General features: G+C 46.6%; 1 protein-coding gene across 1 annotated transcript in view; it reads left to right on the plus strand.

Annotated features, from left to right (window-relative positions):
• Positions 1–22,796, plus strand: part of hltf (helicase-like transcription factor) — a 92,851-nt gene that overhangs the window by 22,730 nt on the left and 47,325 nt on the right. Inside the window, exons 7-10 of the mRNA XM_078205380.1 lie at positions 1,563–1,754; positions 9,041–9,139; positions 20,981–21,068; positions 22,144–22,246. Coding sequence (XP_078061506.1) covers positions 1,563–1,754; positions 9,041–9,139; positions 20,981–21,068; positions 22,144–22,246 — 482 coding nt within the window. The remainder of the gene's footprint in view (positions 1–1,562; positions 1,755–9,040; positions 9,140–20,980; positions 21,069–22,143; positions 22,247–22,796) is intronic.

Below are 22,796 nucleotides of genomic sequence, written 5' to 3' on the forward strand. Positions count from 1 at the left end.
GCGCTCGGCAATGTTTGCTTTTCAACATGGACATATTAGGACTGATTTTAACAGGCAGCACGGGGAACACTGGCCAGGAATTTGAAGGTCCATTGGACCTGATGTTTTTTTAATCCATCCATCTATGTCTGTTGGAAACTAGAAACCGAAAGTCCTGTGAAAAGCAAAACTGGAAAGGTGGCCAAACCGTGGCTAACGAGGGAAATTAGAGATAGATCCAAGGAATAGGCCAGAAAAAACAACCGACCTGAGGATTGGGAGCAGTTTAGAATTCAGCAAAGGAGAACCAAGGGATTGATTAAGAAGGGGAAAATAGAGTACAAGAGTAAGCTTGAGGGAAATATAAAAACTGACTGAAGTTTCTACAGGTATGTGAAGAGAGAAAGATTGATGAAGACAAATGTAGGTCCCTTACAGTGCAAAATAAGGGAATTTATAACGGGGAACAAAGAAATGGCTGACCAACTGAATATATACTTTGATTCTGTCTTCACAAAGGAGGACACAAGAGAGATGCCAGAAATGTTGGGGAACACGGGGTTTAGTGAGGGAGGAACTGAAGGAAATCAGTATTAGTAGAGAAATTATGTGTATTATTTATTTCAGTTTATTTATTATTGTCACAAGTAGGTTTACATTAACACTTCAATGAAGTTACTGTGAAAGTCATGATGTGATTGAAGGCTAATCAATCTCCAGAGCCTGATAATGCTTATCTGAGGAAGGATGTTTTTGCTAGAGAGGGAGTGAAGAGAAGGTTTATCAGACTGATTCCTGGGGTTGATAAGACTGATGTATGAGGCAAGATTGAGTCAATTGGGATTATATTCACTGCAGTTTAGAAGAATGAGGGGAGATCTCATAAAAACCTATAAAATTCTAACAGGACCAGACAGGGTAGATGCAGGAAGGATGTTCTCGATGGTGGGTGTGTCCAGAATCAGGGGTCACAGTCTGAAGGTATAGGGTAGACTGTTTAGGACAGAGATGGGAAATTTCTTCACCCAGAGAGTGGTCAGAAGTAGTTGAGGCCAAAACGTGTGACTTCAGGATGAAATTAGATATAGCTCTTGGGCTAAAGGGATTAAAGGACATGGGGGGGGGGGGGGGGGCGCGGCAGAAGGGGGGGGGGGGGCGCGGCAGAAGGCGGGGGGGGGGCGCGGCGGGGGGGGGGGGGCGCGGCAGAAGGCGGGGGCGGGGGGGGGGGCGGCAGAAGGCGGGGGGGGGGGGGGGGGGCGGCAGAAGGCGGGGGGGGGGGGGGGGGGCGGCAGAAGGTGGGTGGTATCAGGCTATTGAGTTGGATGATCAGCCATGATCATAATGAATGGCGGAGCAGGCTCGAGGGGCTGAATGGCCAACTCCTGCTCCTATTTTCTATGTTTCTACGAATCCCCAGACAGCAAACAACTGTGGAATTCACCTTTGAACGGATCCAGCATCTCAAGTGAACCGGGGCTTTGTGTGGTTAGCACTGCAAATACTTTAAGGGTTGTAGAAATAACTTCTCTCTCAACGTACTGGCTGACACATCAGATTGAAATGAGTTGCTTTTGTGTTAACAGGCTGTCCGTACACCCTTGCTGCCCCATCAAAAGCAGGCGTTGGCCTGGATGGTATTGAGAGAGAACAATGCAGATCTACCTCCATTCTGGGAGCAGAGGAACGACATGTACTATAACTTGCTGACAAACTTTGCAGAGAAGGAGAGACCTGAAAATGTCCACGGAGGAATCCTTGCAGATGACATGGGCTTGGTAACTATCTATCTTTGTAAATATAACTTGGATGACTTGGGGCCTTCACCTTTTTTAACCGAGGTTTAGTTACTATTCTGTACTCAAAACAAGCTTCCCCAGCTAGACAGAGCATGTGTAAAGTGCCACAAGACATAGGAGCTGAAGTAGGCCATTTGGCCCATCAAGTCTGCTTTGCCATTCAATGAGACCATGACCAATGAGACCAAGTTAGCCAGGAAGGACCTAAAGAAAGAGTTAAGAAGAGCCAGGAGGGGACATGAGAAGTCTTTGGCAGGTAGGATCAAGGAAAACCCTAAAGCTTTCTATAGGTATGTCAGGAGTAAAAGAATGACTAGGGTAAGATTAGGGCCCGTCAAGGACAGGAGTGGGAAGTTGTGCGTGGAGTCTGAAGAGATAGGAGAGGCACTAAATGAATATTTTTTGTCAGTATTCACACTGGAGAGGGACAGTGTCGAGGGAGTACTGAGATGCAGGCTGTTGGACTGGATGGGATTGAGGTTCATAGGGAGGAGGCATTAGCAATTCTGGAAAGGGTAAAAATAGATAAGTCCTCTGGGTCGGCTGGGATTTATCCTAGGATTCTCTGGGAGGCTAGAGAGGAGATTGCAGAGCCTTTGGCTTTGATCTTTGGGTCGTCATTGTCTACTGGAACAGTGCCAGAAGACTGGAGGATAGCAAATGTTGTCCCCTTGTTCAAGAAGGGGAGTAGGGACAACCCTGGTAATTATAGACCGGTGAGCCTTACTTCTGTTGTGGGCAAAGTATTGGAAAGGATTATAAGAGATAGGATTTATAATTACCTAGAAAGGAATAATTTGATTAGGGATAGTCAACACGGTTTTGTGAAGGGTAAGTCGTGCCTCACAAACCTTATTGAGTTCTTTGAGAAGGTGACCAAAGAGGTGGATGAAGGTAAAGCGGTTGATGTGGTGTATATGGATTTCAGCAAAGCGTTTGATAAGGTTCCCCATGGTAAGCTTTTGCAGAAAATACAGACACATGGGACTGAGGGTGATTTAGTGGTTTGGATCAGGAATTGGCTAGCTGTAAGAAGACAGAGGGTGGTGGTTGATGAGAAATGTTCATCCTGGAGTTCAGTTACTAGTGGTGTACCGCAAGGATCTGTTTTGGGGCCACTGCTGTTTGTCATTTTTATTAATGACCTGGATGAGGGCATAGAAGGATGGGTTAGTAAATTTGCGGATGACACTAAAGTCTGTGGAGCTGTAGACAGTGCGGAGGGAAGTGGCAGGTTACAGAGGGACATAGATAAGCTGCAGAGCTGGGCTGAGAGGTGGCAAATGGAGTTTAATGCGGAAAAGTGCGAAGTGATTCACTTTGGAAGGAGTAACAGGAATACAGAGTACTGGGCAAATGGTAAGATACTTGGTAGTGTGGATGAACAGAGGGATCTGGGTGTCCATGTGCATAGATCCCTGAAAGTTGGCACCCAGGTTGATAGGGTTGCTAAGAAGGCGTACGGTGTGTTAGCTTTTATTGGTAGAGGGATTGAGTTTCGGAGCCAGGAGGTCATGTTGCAACTGTACAAAACTCTGGTGCGGCTGCACTTAGAGTATTGCGTACAGTTCTGGTCTCCGCATTATAGGAAGGATGTGGAAGTGTTGGAAAGGGTGCAGAGGAGATTTACCAGGATGTTGCCTGGTATGGTGGGAAAATTGTATGAGGAAAGGCTGAGGGACTTGAGGTTGTTTTCGTTAGAGAGAAGAAGTTTAAGAGGTGACACAATAGAGGCTTACAAGATGATCAGAGGATTAGATAGGGTGGATAGTGAGAGCCTTTTTCCTCAGATGGTGATGGCTAACACGAGGGGACATAGCTTTAAATTGAGGGGTGAGAGATATAGGACAGATGTTAGAGGTAGGTTCTTTACTCAGAGTAGTAAGGGCGTGGAATGCCCTGCCTGCAGCGGTAGTGGACTCGTCAGCATTAAGAGCATTCAAATGGTTATTGGATAAACATATGGATGATATTGGAATAGTGTAGGTTAGATGGGCTTTAGATTGGTTTCACTGGTCGGCGCAACATCGAGGGCCGAAGGGCCTGTACTGCGCTGTGATGTTCTATGACTGATCTGACAGGCTAATTCTCAACTCCAATTTCCCACCTTGTCCCCATAACCCTTGATTTCCTTACTGATTAAATATCTGTCTGTCTCAGACTTGAACATACTTAATGAACCAGTCTCTACAGCCCTCTGCAGAAAAGAATTCTATTGATTCACTAACTTCTGAGAGAAGAAATTCCTCCTCATCCCTCTCTTAAGTGGGCGGCCTCTTACTTGAGATTATGCCCTTTGGTCCAAGACTCTCCCACAAGGGGAAACAATTTTTCAGCATCCACCCTGTCAAGCCCCCTGAGAATCTGATATGTCTCCATAAGGTCGCCTCTCATTCTTCTAAACTCCAATGAGTACAGGCCCAACCTACTCGACCTCTCCTCATCAGAAAATCTCTCCATACCCGGGATCAACCTCATGAACCTTCTCTGGACTGCCTCCAATGCCGGGATATCTTTCCTCAGATGAGGGGACCAAAACTGTTCACATTCTTCCAAATGTTCCTTGGATAACTTTAGCAAGATTTCCGTATTTTTATATCCCATTCCCTTTGGAATAAAGGCCAACATTCCATTTGCCTTCCCTAGCACCTGCTGAACCTATCTGCTAGCTTTTTGTGACTTATGTACGAGGACCCCCAGATCCCTCTGAGTCGCAGCTTTCTGCAGTCTTTCTCCATTTAAATAATATTCAACTTCTTTATTCTTCCTACCAAAATGCATAACTTCACATTTTCCTATATTGTATTTCATCTGCCAAGTTTTTTCCCACTCACCTCACCTTACCTGTCTATATTCTGCTGTAGATTCCTTGTGTCATCCTCATGTCAGATCCAGCTCAGAAACTCCAAGGTGTTTTATGAAGTCCGCTTAGATCATAAGTTTTGCACTTTGAATTTGGCTAGGGTAAGCATGAGCTGTTTCACTCTGGGTATGATTCAAGTGACCCACTAGGGAGCTTTTATCAAACAAAGTTTATTTAAGAATACGGTCAGCATATAATAAGACAATGAGCAATAACTTTTACCAATTACAAACAAGAAAAAACAACCATGATATTGTATATACCTGAATAGTGAAATATACTATTCCAACACAGACATCCCTACAAACATACACCCCCATTCTGGCTTAGCACAGAAAGTAAGTGTGCTCGAGTGATGCTGGATCTTGCAGCTTTGCAACATTTGTTATGAATTAGTCCTTTGGATGGAGAATTGAAATTCTGACTTCCCCGTCCTGGAGCTCCCAGCGCACCTCGAGGTAGAGATAGAGCCACTGCTGGCCTCTAGTTTCTAGCTAACAAACCACCAACAGCAAACTTTTCGCTACAGAGAGACAAGAAAGACTGCTTCTATTCTGTAGTCCAAAAAATTTCTAACTAGCCAGCAGCAAGCAGAACTTCCTATACCAGGGAGAGAGACAAAAGCACTGCATCCAGCCTGCAGTCCAAACAGCCTCTTCCAAACTGAAAGCAATTCTTGGATTTTCCCTGTGGGGGGAAAAAAAACTGTGCCACCTGTCAATCATTCTTCACCAACAAGTCAAAAAGCATCATAAAATTCCAGCACACTGCATTAGGCCCAGATTAAGTATAAACAAAAGGCCCATTATATGGCTTTAACAACAATAAAATGACATAGGCTCAGACAGCTTGGGGCCAATTACAACAAAAAAAGGCCTGCTTACAAACTTCAGAGAACATAATTAACAATACATTTCTTAAAGGCACAGTGGTGTCACACTCACACCTTGCCTCCCCTCCAATTTTTGCGTCATCCACAAACTTGGCAATAGTACATTCACTAAGCGGGGGAGGTGGCGTAGTGGTAGTGTCAGATATTGGGACCCAGGTTTAAATCTTGCCACTGTTGATGATAAAACTTGAATTCAATAAATCTCTGGAATTAAAAGTTTAATTGTGACCATGAAGCCATTGCTGATTGTTGCAAAAACCCATCTGGTGCACTAATGTCCTTTAGGGAAGGAAATCTGCTCTCCATATTTGGACTGGCCTAAACGTGACTCCAGATCCACAGAAATGCCTCTCAAATTTCTTCATGTAAGAAAATACTACCCGACATCACCTCCCGCTCCACTTTTGAGGTTACCTCTTAATTTGGATTGTCCTACTTGGGACAATAGTTTCTCTTTGAAAGGTATAGGTAGTATAAATGATGATTGGAAACAACTCAATTAAATCCCCTCTTAATCACCATTACTCAGGGGAATTTGAACCCAGTCTGTGCAATCTGTGAAAGCTTTTAGCCCAGTTTCATTATGGTGAACCTACGGTGAAACCCCTCCAAGGCCAACTGATTTGTGTTTTCACAACAGATGCTTCCTGACGTGCCGAGTATTTTAGTTCTGGGTGCACGTTTTTGCATCTGGACTTAGAAGTAGTACTTCCACTATTGGCCACTTCTGAGGGCGATTAATCTCATTCACCACCAACATCTGTTGACTGAAATACTAACTAAATTTGTAGGTTATTTTTAGCACCACCAAATCCTTCCAGCTTTCTGTTAACCAGGATTGCACAGTAATTTTCAGTCTACTCGTGATCAGAGTTAAACAGGGATTTAATTGACTTCTTTGGAATAGTTTTCTTTGCAGAGTTTTCAGTTGTGGAACTCTATGTATGATGTCACAAGGATTGGCAAGAATATTGAAAGGACAGAATAATCTGAGCCCTATTCCATGTTAACAGCACACTGAAGCTAGGATTGCTAGATGAGGAAAGGTCCATTGAGTTTGTCCTTTGCCATCCCTGGAGTTGTCTGGTGCAATGATACATAGAAACTAGGAGCAAAGGTAGGCAAATTCAGCCCTTCGAGCCTGCTCCGCCATTCAATCAGATCATGGCTGATCTTTCCCTGGTCTCAAATCCACCTCCCCATCAGTTCCTCATATCTCTTTACCTCTTTTTTAATTAGAAATATATCTATCTCCATCTTGAAGCCATTTAATGATTCAGACTCCACCGTCCTATGGGGCAGCGAGTTCCACAAATTCACCACCCTCTGTGAGAAGTAGCCCCATCTCATCTCAGTTTTAAATCTACCGCCTCTAAACCTATACCTGTGACCTCTTGTTCTAGATTGCTCCATAAGAGGAAACATTTGGTCTACACTTACTCTAGCAATCCCTTTTAGAATCTTATGTACCGCGATCAGATCCCCCCTCATCCTTCTAAACTCCAGCGAGTACAAGCCCAAACTGTTTGATCCCTCCTCATACGTCAACCCTTTCATCCCCGGAATCAATCTGACAATGGAGTTATTCAGCTCTCATGAACTGAGGACCAAATGGTGGTAGCAGAGAAGGCATTGTTCAAAATAGTGATTGTTTAAAGTTTATTTGTTAATGTCACAAGTAGGCTTACATTAACACTGCAATGAAATTACTATGAAAATCCTCCAGGCGCCTGTTTGGGTACACTGAGGGAGAATTTAGCATGGCCAATGCACCTAACCCGCACGTCTTTCGGGCTGTGGGAGGAAACCGGAGAACCCGGAGGAAACCCACGCAGACATGGGGAGGACGTGTAGATTCCGCACAGACAGTGACGCAAGCTGGGAATCAAACCCAGGTCCCTGGTGCTGGGAGGCAGCAGTGCTAACCACTGTGCCACCTTACAGTCATAGAATCATAGAATCCTACAGTGCAGAAGGAGACCATTTGGCCCATTGAGTCTGCACCGACAACAATCCCACCCGGGCCCTATCCCCATAACCCCATGCATTTATCCTAGCTAGTCCCCCTGACACTAAGGGGCAATTTAGCATGACCAATCCACCTAACCTGCACATCTTTGTTCTGTGGGAGGAAACCGGAGCACCCGGAGGAAAACCACGCAGACACAGGGAGAATGTGCAAACTCCACACGGCCAGTGACCCAAGCCGGGAATTGAACCCGGGTCCCTGGTGCTGGGAGGCAGCAGTGCTAACCACTGTGCCACCTTACAGTCTATTGGAAAAAAATAATGTGATTGGGCAAACAACTGGTGTTCCTCTTAAGCCATTACTCAGTTACTCAACAATCCGAAATGTACTCCGCAGACAGCAAACAGGCTCTGCACAACCAGGTAAATACCTTGTCCAACACTAAGAGAGAAATGGCAAGCAGTGAAGGTGGAATCGGGGGGGGGGGGGAGAGACATACGGAAATCCTGTTGGAGAGAAGAGCAGTACTTCTTCAGGGTAGGCATTCCTAGAATGCCTACATTCTGGAATGTCTGGGCGGCACGGTAGCACAGTGGTTAGCACTGCTGCTTCACAGCTCCAGGGTCCTGGGTTCGATTCCCGGCTCGGGTCACTGTCTGTGTGGAGTTTGCACATTCTCCTCGTGTCTGCGTGGGTTTCCTCCGGGTGCTCCGGTTTCCTCCCACAGTCCAAAGATGTGCGGGTTAGGTTGATTGGCCAGGTTAAAAATTGCCCCTTAGAGTCCTGAGATGTGTAGGTTCGAGGGAGTAGCGGGTAAATATGTGGGGGTAGGGCCTGGGTGGGATTGTGGTCGGTGCAGACTCGATGGGCCGAATGGCCTCCTTCTGCACTGTAGGGTTTCTATGATTTCTAGAAGAGAAGCGGCAGTGAGTAAAACACTGGATAAAAGCAAATTACTGCGGATGCTGGAATCTGAAACCAAAAAAGAAAACGCTGGAAAATCTCAGCAGGTCTGGCAGCATCTACAAGGAGAGAAAAGAGCTGATGTTTCTTTGACAAAGGGTCATCTGGACTCGAAACGTCAGCTCTTTTCTCTCCTTCCAGATGCTGTCAGACCTGCTGAGATTTTCCAGCGTTTTCTCTTTTGGTTTCAGATTCCAGCATCCGCAGTAATTTGCTTTTATCTGCACAACCAAGTTCCCTTAATTATGCACGGCTTATAGGAACTGCACGATGCAACAAACAGGCCACACATAGAGAGACCTGACAAAATAATGCAACCAACGCAAACATCCTGCGAGGCTTAACAGCGCGTGAGCCATGGCATTGATTGAGTTCCAAAATGTAACCTCCCTCCTCTGTAATCCTCTCGCTGTTTCTCCCTCTGCCACCATGCCCGTGTGAGACTAGTCTCCTGAAATACCTTTTGAATTGGGGGAAGAGAGACGCTATTAACGTGATTGCCACTTATCGATTCACGCATTCCTTATTGGGGAAAAAGGTCTGTAATGCCTCATTGTGAATTTTTTGCATTTCTCTAGGGAAAGACACTGTCGACGATTGCAGTAATCCTTACGAATTTCCACCAGGGAAAGCCACTTCCCACTGGAAAATTTGTAGACGAAGTGGTGTTGGAAGAGGTATGAGTTCCAGCAGATGCTTTATCATTTGAGTTTTTTTGTACTGAGTGCTTTAACGAGCAGTAGTAAAAAAGATTGTTAATTTTTAGGTGAGTCCTACACTAAATTGTGGTTTGGGCTATTAACTACAGATTGATTAAACAGGAAATGAAAGTTCATTTATTAGTCACAAGTAGGCTTACATTAACACTGCAATGAAGTTACTGTGCAAATCCCCCAGTCGCCACACTCCGGTGCCTGTTTGGGTACACTGAGGGAGAATTTAGCACGGCCAATGCACCTAACCAGCACGTCTTTTGGACTGTGGGAAGAAACTTGCGGAAACCCACGCAGACACGGGAAGGACGTGCAGACTCTGCACAGACAGTGACCCAAGGCTGAAATTGAACCGGGTCCCTGGCACTGTGAGGCTGCAGTGCTAACCACTGTGCCACAGTGCCGCCCAATGCTCAGTAGCAGTGGAGCTCTGACAATTTTGCAGTCGCTATAAGCACAACTCTCTCCAAATTGGTTGAAAATAGCAACAGTGGAGCCTATTGTGCTGACAGTATAAACAGTAACCAGTGGTATTTTACTGGTCTGTTGCCCAGTTATTTTTCTTTGGCTTCAGGGAAACGACCCAGTTTCACTTGAATGGTTTAAAAATACTTCTCATAACATGATCAGGACAAAGCAAACTTACAGTGGTTAGCACTGCTGCCTCAACGGGATCCGGGTTCGATTCCCGGCTTGGGTCACTGTCTGTGTGGAGTCTGCACGTTCTCCCCGTGTCTGCGTGGGTTTCCTCTGGGTGCTCCAGTTTCCTCCCACAGTCTGAAAGATGTGCTGGTTAGATGCATTGGCCATGCTAAATTCTCCCTCAATGTGCCCGAAAGGCACTGGAGCGTGGCGACTAGGGGATTTTCACAGTAACTTTATTGCAGTGTTAATGGGGGAAACGATAGCCTCGTGGTATTATCGTTAGACTATTAATCCAGAAACTCAGCTAATGTTCTGGAGACCCAGGTTCAAATCCCTCCACGGTAGCTGGTGGAATTTGAATTCAATAAAAATCTGGAATTAAAAGTCTAACGATGACCATGAAATTAAGAATCTACTGATGACTATGAAATCATTGTCGATTGTTGGAAAAACCCATTTGGTTCATTAATGTCCTTTCGGGAAGGAAATCTGCTGTACTTACAGGTCTGGCCTACCTGTGACTCCAGAGCCACAGCAATGTGGTTGACTCTCAACTGCTGCCTGAAATGGCCCAGCAAGACACTCAGTTCAAGGGATGGGTACTAAATGCTGGCCCAGCCAGCGACACCCATGTCCCACAAATGAATAAAAAAAAATGTAAGCCCATTTGTGACACTAATAAATAACAATGATGTGTCTCTGTGAACTAACTGATACCAACCATATCTGCAAACCAAAGCCATCCCACAAGATTGCACCTATAATGAATAGTTTGGTCACTAAACTGTAAATGCAGCATCTGGTTACGCAGTAAACTAAAGCTGGACCTGCTTCTGTACGGTGGAAGCTAGTTTTTCACGCCATGACTGAAATAAGGAAACAAGTACCATAAAACAAAGTGCTTAATTTTCATCACATTTTCTCTGTAAATAAGATCATTTTGAAGCAATTTTTTTCAAAAAAATGTTCTTTAAAACCAGTTCACTGTTTATATTTTTATTCAGTATGTTTTGGTAAAGGTTTGTCCTTGTGAAAGTGAGGACTATTTGCACAGAAAATGACAGCAAGTAGACAGTTGCAGATCAGGTCAGATCATAGAAATCATAGAAACCCTACAGTGCAGAAGGAGGCCATTCGGCCCATCGAGTCTGCACCGACCACAATCCCACCCAGGCCCTACCCCCACATATTTACCCGCTAATCCCTCTAACCTACGCATCTTAAGACTCTAAGGGGCAATTTTTTTTTTTTAACCTGGCCAATCAACCTAACCCGCACATCTTTGGACTGTGGGAGGAAACCAGAGCACCCGGAGGAAACCCACGCAGACACGAGGAGAATGTGCAAACTCCACACAGACAGTGACCCGAGCCGGGAATCGAACCGGGGACCCTGGAGCTGTGAAGCAGCAGTGCTAATATCCCATTGCTTTCCATAACTGACCTTAGCCTTTGTCTGTGAAGATCCCTTCCTATTTGTGTCAGTGAAGAGTGTGGCTTGGATTATCCTTGTGATCTCTTGGGGTGAACTGGCATGAGTTACTTTTTAGTTAACCCTGAAAGGGAGAGATACTTGCCTCATGGATGTGGACAGGACTCATTCTGGTCAAGGAGCTCCAGTGACAGTGCCCGAGGCCAGGTCCAGCCCTGGTCTCCATCTCAAACAGCCAGGCAATCATAGAATCCCTACTATGCAGAAGAGGCCATTCAGCCCGTCATGTTTGCACTGACTCTCTGACAGAGTATCTTAACTAGGACCCTCCCCCACTCTTTCACTGCAACCCTGCATGTTTACCATGCCTAATCCATCTTTGGACTCTAAGGGGCAATTTCCAATGGCCAATCTTTGGACTGTGGGAGGAAACCAAAGGAAACCCACGCAGACACGGGGAGAACGTGCAAACTCCACACAGTCACCTAAGCCGGGAATCGAACCGGGGTCGCTGGTGCTCTGAAGCAGCAGTGCTAACCACTGTGCTGCTCTTCGTTGGAAAAAATCCACTGGGAGGTGAAGCTGAACTCATTTGCTTGCTCTTTCAAGGGATATTTTTTGCCCCTCACTAATTGCCCTTGAACTGTGTGGCTTGCTCGGCCGTTTCGGAGGGCAGTTAAGAGACAACCACATCGCTGTGGATCTGGGGTCACGTGTGAGCCAGACCGTTAGGGCTGGGGTTCGATAAAGATAGCAGATTTCCTTCCCTAAAGGACATTGGTGAACCAGATGGGTTTTTACGATAATCGAGGATAGCACTCATGCTCACCATTACTGAGCCTAACTTTCAATTCCAGATTTTATCAATTGAATTTAAACTCCCCCTGCTGCTGTGGTCGCATTTGAACCCATGACCCCAGAACATTAGCCTGGGCCTCTGGATTACTAGCCCAGTGATGTTACCGCTGGACCATCATTCTGGAGGAAGAGAGCTGCGGTTGTTGTAAGACAGATCTTGTAGTTGGCTCTCCCAGTCAGGACACGTTGAAGGGTCGGCGATTCCTGCTCCCAGCACCACTGACCATTCCCCGCCACCTCCTCTCCTCCCCCTCTGCCCCCACCCAGTTTGCATCCTGACTCGGGAGTGGGAGTCAGTCCACTGGTTCCCCCTGTGACAGAGCCAAAGGTTTCTAACTGATTTGTCCCCTGCGGCAGATCAGCTGTTTACCACAGTTGGTGGTTTTCAATTATAGCGTGCAGCTCCTTCAGTTGTGATCTGAGCTGGGAGAATGAGAGAACATTCCTGCCAGGACCTGTTTAGCCCATCTCTCAGCAAACAGCGCTTGGGAAAGGTTCCCACAGGCCTGCTGGGGCTGAGTCTGATCAGCACTTCTGAGCACCTAAAAGTGGAAGACCAGTAAACAGGAGAGAGTTGGACTTCATTCTATCCTGCACTTGCTTACTAATATTAGAATCATATAGAGTCCTACAAGACAGAAGGAGGCCATTCGGCCCATCGAGCCTGCACCAACCGCAATCCCACCCAGGCCCCATGCCCAAAACCCCGTGCATTTACCCTAGCTAGTCCCCCAGACACTAAGGGTCAATTTAGCATGGCCAATCCACCTAACCCGCACATCTTTGGACTGTGAGAGGACCTGGAGGAAACCCACGCAGACACAGGGAGAATGTGCAGACGCCACACAGACAGTGACCCAGGCCAGGAATTGAACCCATGTACCTGGCGCTGTGAGGCAGCAGTGTGAACCACTGTGCTACCGTGCCGCCCGATATTGCCTGATCTAACTCTCATAGAATCCCTATAGTGTAGAAGGAGGGCATTCGGTCCATTAATTCTGCACCGACTCTGAATGATAAACTGACAGAGTATCTTACCTCGGCCCTTTCTCTGCCCTATCCCCATAACCCCACACATTTTATCAACTAATCCATTTAACCTACACACCTTTGCATATTAAGGAGCAATTTAGTATGGCCAATCAACCTAACCTAAAGTTTATACTTTTAACGTTTATTTATTCTTGTCACAAGTAGGCTTGCATTAACACTTCAATGAAGTTACTGTGAAAATCCCCTAGTCGCCACACTCCGGTGCCTGTTCGGGTACACTGAGGGAGAATTTAGCACGGCCAATGCACCTAACCAGCACGTCTTTGAGGCGGCACGGTAGCACAGTGGTTAGCACTGCTGCTTCACAGCTCCAGGGACCTGGGTTCGATTCCTGGCTTGGGTCACTGTCTTTGTGGAGTTTGCACATTCTCCTCGTGTCTGCATGGGTTTCCTCCGGGTGCTCCGGTTTCCTCCCACAGTCCAAAGATGTGTGGGTTAGGTTGATTGGCCATATGAAATTGCCCCTTAGTGTCCTGAAATGTGTAGGTTAGAGGGATTAGTGGGTAAATATGTAAGGATATGAGGGTAGGGCCTGGGTGGGATTGTGGTCGGTGCAGACCCGATGGGCCAAATGGCCTCTTTCTGTCCTGTAGGGTATCTATATCTATCTATCTAACTGTGGGAGGAAACCGGAGCACCCGGAGGAAACCCACGCAGACACGGGGAGAATGTGCAGACTCCGCACAGACAGTCACCAAAGGCTGGAATCGAACCCGGGTCCCTGGCGCTGTGAGGCAGCAGTGCTAACCACTGTGCCACCGTGTGACCTCTCGGCCATGTCCACTTGCTGCTACCTGGGCCTAACCCACCTGTGCGTGACTGCTATCCCTTCCTGCTCGTATGGAGTTGGAAATTGGAAAGAGGCACACACGCAGGGATGAAGGTGAGGCAGATTCTGGGAGGGGACAGAGAGAAATGCACAGAGGGGGAGAACTGCGGGCCTGGCACGGTTTGATGACTTCCAAAATGTGCACCATGTGGGGAATTGGATAATGATGACGATGTTTCCATCGCCAGTGTCGTTATCACTATCTTCCAGTCAGTGCAGAATAACAATCCCCATACTCTGGTGTAGTAAAAATGGGATTTAAGCGATTTGCACACCTTGCACTTGTTGTCTGCAACACACCGATGTGACCCTCTGTTCCGAATGTTTAGACACCCTGGCCAGAATTTTCCAGCTCCCTTGCGGCGGATTTACCCACAGCGGAGGCGGCTTACCATTGGCCGACGGCGGAATCTGACGGTCCCGCCGCAGCCAATGGCAATTTGCACGGTTTTCCCATCCTGCTGCCGGGGAACCCGTGGCAGGGAACAACCTTGGCACAATCGGAAGATCTCACCATCAGGAGGAACCGGAAAATCCTGTTCTAATCCGTTGAGCTGTTCGGCTCCCTTGTCCTTCACCCAATGGGCGGCGAATGTGTGGAATTCACTACCACAGCAAGTAGTTGAGGCCAAAACATTGTCTGCTTGTCCAGAAGGAATTAGATAAAGCTCTTGGGGCTAAAGGGATATGGGGGGGAAGAGGGGTTTAGGATATTGAATTTGATGATCACCCATGATAATGAATGGCAGAGCAGGGCCGAATGGCCTAATCCTGCTTCTAGTTTAATTTGGCGTCATGTTCGGCGCAACATTGTGGGCCGAAGGGCCTGTTCCTGTGCTGCACTGTTCTATGGTCTATCTTTCTGTGTCCTGTTGTGTCATCACTGACTTGGCCAATATTTTCACACAACCAGATGTATGAAGCATTCATGCCCGCTAATTATTAAAAGGTTCACCCATCCAAATAATGTGCATTCACCTCTGCCTATCTTAAACCAGTGCCCTGATCTAAACAAAAAGTGTTTTTCATTAGTTGCTCCAGTGGTTTAGCTAAGTCCTCTCTACAGCTGCAGTGGTCTCCATTGGAGAGGATGGACATGTGACCTGTTTCCAGGCCCCTCACAGAGCCTGAGGGCAGGAATTCATGTGATAATATTTCTGCCCTGTCGCTTCTTGCTCATTGAATAAAGGTGACTGAGATTAGCAGTTCGGCCTCCCTGCATGGGTTAGTTTTCCTCTCTGGAATTAGGACCTCCATATCACGGGAATTAAAGGTTCATTGACATTTTCTTTCAGGATAATGCTTCTTCTGCGCAGTAATTGATTTGATTTTGATTGGATTTGATTTATTATTGTCACATGAACAAAGAACAAAAAAAACTACAGCGCAGGAACAGGCCCTTCGGCCCTCCAAGCCTGCACCGACCACGCTACCTGACTCAGAGCAAAATTCCCTACCCGTCCGGGGACCACATCCCTCTATTCCCATCCTATTCATGTATTTGTCAAGACGCCCCTTAAAAGTCACTATCGTATCTGCTTCCACTACCTCCCCCGGTTCCAGGCACCCACCACCCTCTGTGTAAAAAATCTGCCTCGTACATCTCCTTTAAACCTTGCCCCTCGCACCTTAAACCTGTGCCCCCCTAGTAATTGACTCTTTCACCCTGGGAAAAAACTTCTGACTATCCACTCTGTCCATGTCTCTCATAATCTTGTAGACTTCTATCAGGTCACCCCTCAACCTCCGTCGTTCCAGTGAGAACAAACCAAGTTTCTCCAACCTCTCCTCATAGCTGATGCCCTCCATACCAGGCAACATCCTGGTAAATCTTTTCTGTACCCTCTCCAAAGCCTCCACATCCTTCTGCTAATGAGGTGACTAGAATCGAACACTATATTCCAAGTGCGGCCTAACTAAGGTTCTGTAAAGCTGCAACATGACTTGCCAATTTTTAAACTCAGTGCCCCGGCCGATGAAGGCAAGCATGCCGTATGCCTTCTTGACTACCTTCTCCACCTGCATTGCCACTTCCAGTGACCTGTGTACCTGTACACCCAGGTCCCTTTGCCTATCAATACTCATAGAACATAGAACATTACAGCGCAGAACAGGCCCTTCGGCCCACGATGTTGCACCGACCAGTTAAAAAAAAAACTGTGACCCTCCAACCTAAACCAATTTCTTTTCGTCCACGAACCTATCTACGGATCTCTTAAACGCCCCCAAACTAGGCGCATTTACTACTGATGCTGGCAGGGCATTCCAATCCCTCACCACCCTCTGGGTAAAGAACCTACCCCTGACATCGGTTCTATAACTACCCCCCCTCAATTTAAAGCCATGCCCCCTCGTGCTGGATTTCTCCATCAGAGGAAAAAGGCTATCACTATCCACCCTATCAAAACCTCTAATCATCTTATATGTTTCAATAAGATCCCCTCTTAGCCGCCGCCTTTCCAGCGAAAACAATCCCAAATCCCTCAGCCTCTCCTCATAGGATCTCCCCTCCATACCAGGCAACATCCTGGTAAACCTCCTCTGCACCCTCTCCAAAGCCTCCACATCCTTCCTGTAATGTGGGGACCAGAACTGCACACAGTACTCCAAGTGCGGCCGCACCAGAGTTGTGTACAGTTGCAACATAACGCTACGACTCCTAAATTCAATCCCCCTACCAATAAACGCCAAGACACCATATGCCTTCTTAACAACCTTATCTACTTGATTCCCAACTTTCAGGGATCTATGCACACATACACCTAGATCCCTCTGCTCCTCCACACTATTCAAAGTCCTCCCGTTAGCCCTATACTCAACACATCTGTTATTCCTACCAAAGTGAATTACCTCACACTTCTCCGCATTAAACTCCATCCGCCACCTCTCGGCCCAACTTTGCAACCTGTCTAAGTCTTCCTGCAAACTACGACACCCTTCCTCACTGTCTACCACACCACCGACTTTGGTGTCATCAGCAAATTTGCTAATCCACCCAACTATACCCTCATCCAGATCATTAATAAATATTACAAACAGCAGTGGCCCCAAAACAGATCCCTGAGGTACACCACTTGTAACCGCACTCCATGATGAATATTTACTATCAACCACCACCCTCTGTTTCCTATCCGCTAGCCAATTCCTGATCCAATTTCCTAGATCACCCCCAATCCCATACATCTGCATTTTCTGCAGAAGCCTACCATGGTGAACCTTATCAAACGCCTTACTAAAATCCATATATACCACGTCCACTGCCTTGCCCCCATCCACCTCCTTGGTCACTTTCTCAAAAAACTCAATAAGGTTAGTAAGGCACGACCTACCTGCCACAAAACCATGCTGACTATCACCTATCAATTCATTACTCTCCAAATAACTATAAATCCTATCCCTTATAATTTTTTCCAACATCTTGCCGACAACAGAAGTGAGACTCACCGGTCTATAATTCCCGGGGAAGTCTCTGTTCCCCTTCTTAAACAATGGGACAACATTCGCTAACCTCCAATCTTCTGGTACTATACCAGAGGCCAACGACGACCTGAAGATCAGAGCCAGAGGCTCTGCAATCACTTCTCTTGCCTCCCAGAGAATCCTTGGATAAATCCCATCCGGACCAGGGGATTTATCTATTTTCAGACCCTCCAGAATATCCAGGGTTTTGCCATTTACTGTATATTTCCTACTTGTATGAGACCTTTCAAAATACATTACCTCACATTTGTCCAAATTAAATTCCATCTGCCATCTCTCCGCCCAAGTCTCCAACTGATCTGTATCCTCTGATGGTCCTCATCGCTATCTGCAAATCCACCAACCTTTGTGTCGTCCGCAAACTTACTAATCAATCCAGTTACATTTTCTTCCAAATCATTTATATATATATTACAAACAGCAAAGGTCCCAGCACTGATCCCTGAGGAACGCCACTTGTCACAGCCCTCCATTCAGAAACGCTACCCTCTGTCTTCTTTGACCGAGCCAGTTCTGTATCCACCTTGCCAGCTCACCTCTGATCCCATGCGACTTCACCTTCTGCACCAGTCTGCCATGAGGGACCTTGTCAAAGGCCTTACTGAAGTCCATTTAGACAACATCCACTGCCCTTCCCTCATCAATCATCTTTGTCACTTCCTCGAAAAACTCTATCAAGTTAGTGAGACACGACCTCCCCTTCACAAAACCATGTTGCCTCTCACTAATACGTCCACTTATTTCCAAGTGGGAATAAATCCTGTCTCAAAGAATCCTCTTCAATAATTTCTCTACTACTGATGTAAGGCTCACTGGCCTGTAATTAGCTGGATTATTCTTGCTACCCTTCTTGAACAAAGGAGCAACACTGGCTATTCTCCAATCCTCTGAGACCTCCCCTGTACCCAGTGAGGATACAAATATTTCTCTCAAGGCCCCAGCAATTTCCTCCCTTGCCTCTCTCAGTATTCTGGGGTATATCCCATCAGTCCCTGTGGACTTGTCTACCTTAATGTTTCTCAAGAACCCCAAAACCTCCTCCTTTTTGATCTCAACATGACTCAAACTATTTACACACCCTTTCCCAGACTCATCCACCAAGTCCTTCTCTTTGGTGAATACTGACGCAAAGTACTCATTTAATATCTCGCCATTTCCTCCGGCTTCACGCATAGATTCCCTCCCTTGTCCTTGAATGGGCCAACCCTCTCCCTGGCTACCCTCTTGCTCTTTATATATGTATAAAAAGCCTTGGGATTTTCCTTAATCCTGCTGGCCAATGCTTTTTCGTGACCCCTTTTAGCCCTCCTTACTCCTTGCTTAAGTTTCTTTCTACTTTCCTTGTGTTCCACACTTGCTTCGTGTGTTCCCAGCTTCCTAGCTTTGACAAATGCTTCCTTTTTCTCTTTGCTAGACTCACAATATCTCTCGTTATCCAAGGTTCCCAAAACTTGCCATACTTATCCTTCATCCTTACAGGAATGTGCTGCTCCTGAATCCCTGTCAACTTGCACTTGAAAGCCTCCCACATGCCAGATGTGGATTTTCCCTCAAACATGTATTAACATACAGTGAAAAGTATTGTTTCTTGCACGCTATACAGACAAAGCATAGCATTCATGGAGAAGGAAACGAGAGGGTGCAGAATGTAGTGTTACAATCGTAGCTAGGGTGTAGAGAAAGATCAACTTAATGCAAGGTAGGTCCATTCAAAAGTCTGACAGCAGCAGGGAAGAAGCTGTTCTTGAGTCAGTTGGTACGTGACCTCGGACTTTTGTATCTTTTTCCCAACGGAAGAAGCTGGAAGAGAGAATGTCCGGGTTGCGTGGGGTCCTTAATTATGCTGGCTGCTTTGCAGAGGCAGCGGGAAGTGTAGACGGAGTCGATCGATTGGAGGTTGGTTTTTGTGATGGATTGGACTACATTCACGACCTTTTGTAGTTCCTTGCAGTCTTAGACAGAGCAGGAGCCATACCAAGCTGTGATACAACCAGAAAGAATGCTTTCTATGGTGCATCTGTCAGGATGCGTTGATCCTGGTATCAGTGTTACCATGCGTGTGTGAAGCAGGGTTTAAGGGTAAATTAATACAACAACAGCATTGTCAGCATAAACATTTCAGTTTGCACTGATGCCGCACTTGTACACTGTAAATAGAACCTCGATCCCAGTCTGAGGACGATCTGACATTGGATTTTCTGATTGCGCTTGCCCTGAAACCAGAAAATCCTGCTGGAGTTCCGCCCCCCCGACCTGCTCCGATTCCCGTGGCGGGCGGGACAATAAAATTCACCCCAGTGGATGGGAGTCAGTTTGGGTTTTAATCACCCTACACAAGTTCAGCATTGCTGCGGGGCTAAAATGCTTAAAGTTTAAAGTTTATTTATTAGTCACAAGTAGGCTTACATTAACACTGCAATGAAGTTACTGTGAAAATCGCCCAGTCGCAGCACTCTGGTGCCTGTTCGGGTACACTGAGGGACAATTTAGCATGGCCAATCTACCTAACCAACACATTTTTCGGATTGTGGGAGGAAACCGGAGCACCCGGAAGAAACCCACACAGACACGGGGAGAATGTGCAAACTCCACACAGACAGTGACCCAAGCCGGGAATTGAACCCGGGTCCCTGGCGCTGTGAGGCAGCAGTGCTAACCACTGTACCACCCTGCTTTTACAAGATTATGAGAGGCATGGACAGAGTGGATAGTCAGAAGCTTTATCCCAGGATGGAAGAAACAATTACCAGGGGGCACAGGTTTAAGGTGCGAGGGGCAAGGTTTAAAGGAGATGTACGAGGCAGTTTTTTTACACACAGAGTAGTGGGTGCCTGGAACTTGTTGCCGGGGCAGGTAGTGGAAGCGGATACGATAGTGAGCTTTAAGGGGCGTCTTGACAAATACATGAATAGGATGGGAATAGAGGGATATGGTCCCCAGAAGGGTAGGGGGTTTTAGTTAAGTCGGGCAGCATGGTCGGTTCAGGCTTGGAGGGCCGAAGGGCCTGTTCCTGTGCTGTAATTTTCTTTGTTCTTTTAGTTTGTCATGTAAATGTATCCTACAACTGTGGTGCTGTAACACATTTAGCTGCACTTGCCAAATTTGAGAGACATATAAATATCGATAGTACAAGAGTAGGTATGCTGCCTCACAGCGCCAGGGACCAGGGTTCAATTCCAGCCCTGGGTCGCTGTCTGTGTGGAATTTGCACATTCGCCCCGTGTCTGCGTGGGTTTCCTTCGGGTGCTCCGGTTTCCTCCCACAGTCTAAAGATGTGCAGATTAGGTGGATTGGCCATTCTAAATTCTCCTTTCGTGTCCAAAGATGTGTAGGGTTAGGGGGATTAGCGGGTTAAATAGCTGGGGTTACAGGGAATAGGATGGAGGTGGACCTGGGTAAAATGCTCTTTTGGAAAGTCAGTGCTGACTTGATGGGCCGAATGGCCCCATTCTGCACAGTAGGGATTCTACAGTTCTAACACTAACCTGCTTTCTATCCTCTCAATGTAGGAACCGCCTGGCTTTACTGATGCAGTGGGGAAAGCCTCTGAACAGAGAAGCAGCAAGGAACATTCCGGAACTTTCAAAATACAAACAGGTAAATGCATTGTCTTTATTGTTACAGTGAAGGTGAGTTTTCTTTTTAACTTATCAAATAGTCATTTATTTTGGCACACGGGACATGTTTCCAACTCACAGAAACTTTAGTTCTTGTTGTAACATTTATCTTGGCCATGCTTTTTCTGCGAATATTTATCGATGTGAATTGATACGTCACAGTTCTGTCTCGTCAGGTGTCTCTGTAATTCTAGACTCTGCCTACCAGGTGCCTCCCTCGTAGAAGCTGCTTTTGGAAGTGTCTTCCACTGTTGTTATAATCCAGTATCTTTCTAAAAACAAAACAGCTTTAATTGCCATGGGTAATGGCTATTTTTTTTTAAATCGCTGGAGGGGTGCGATTTTAAGTGCACCAACAATTGTGTCTCGTCCCTCACCCTCTGCAAGTGAACATTCTTAATCTGTGGCCATCAAATGTTGTGTGATCACTTAAAGGGTCAAATAAGGGCCTCAGTGGGCACTTTCTTCCCTGTGGGGAGACCGTCAAGTGAGACTGGGGTGAGGGGGGGCCTCTTTATTTTGGCATTCTAAGGTCCTTGTAGAGGCTTGGCACTGCCTATTCACCCCCACCCCCTCTGCCAGAGTGCACCTCCCCCACCCACCCCCAACCCCTCCTTGTCCCTGGGGCCTGCCATCCCGGCCCTTGTATCCTCCAACTCCCCTTCCTCTTCACTGAGGACGCCCACTATTGAGACACCCCATCTCTATGCGCTTGCAGACCTGGCGGTGGCCACTGCCAGTGGTGGCGCTGCTGAGCTGCCGGTGCTTGGATCGGATAGGCAGCTCTTGGAGGAAGTCGCGTTGGCAGCCACCACCAGGAACATGAGCACGTTTGGCTGAGCGGTTTGTGAACATGGGGATCGGGATGGCTGTACTGCAGTTTATGTTCCCTCTCTTAATGTGTTGGAATTGTTCACGTGCGAACCCACATCTCTTAAGCCAATGTATTAAAACATGGCTGAACGGCATGACTGTGCCATTGCTGTGGTGTGGAACAGTTTGCCAATGCAGTCCCATTTTATCCAGGATTGTTAACTACACCTTTATCATCCCAGATAATATAGGTGCTGGCAACCGGCAAAAGGCCTCTGTGATCGATACAACAGAAAGTATTTCTTCCTCGGGATCTAATGCACTTGCTTCCTCATATCCCAAAAGGTAATGTGCTGCCAAATTAACCTGCATGCTTTCTCAGTGTTACTTATTTCTGCATTTTGAGTTACAATTCATAATTTGCATAATCTTACATTATTTCTTTTTATATCTGCTTGGTCCTTTATCCATAATAATGTTCAGCGTATGAGCTATTCACTGCTGGCTGATATACAATTCTCCATTTAAGCCTTTGATTGCTGAATGCGCTGTGGAAGTCCTCAAGAGGCTTATGTTTTCAGGAACACACATCAGTAGGCAGCACGGCAGATAGCATTGCTGCCTCACAGAGCCAGGGACCCGGGTTCGATTCCCGGCTTGGGTCACTGTCTATGCGGCATCTGCACGTTCTCCCCGTGTCTGCGTGGGCTTCCTCTGGTGCTCCGGTTTCCTTCCACAGTCTGAAAGACACGCTGGTTAGGTGCATTGGCCATGCTAAATTCTCCCTCAGTGTACACAAACAGGCATTGGAGTCTAGCAACTAGGGGATTTTCACAGTAACTTCATTGCAGTATTAATGTAAGCCTGCTTGTGACACTAATAAATAGACTTAGTC

The sequence above is a fragment of the Mustelus asterias genome, chromosome 3, assembly GCF_964213995.1.
Source record: "Mustelus asterias chromosome 3, sMusAst1.hap1.1, whole genome shotgun sequence".
Classification (NCBI taxonomy): domain Eukaryota; kingdom Metazoa; phylum Chordata; class Chondrichthyes; order Carcharhiniformes; family Triakidae; genus Mustelus; species Mustelus asterias.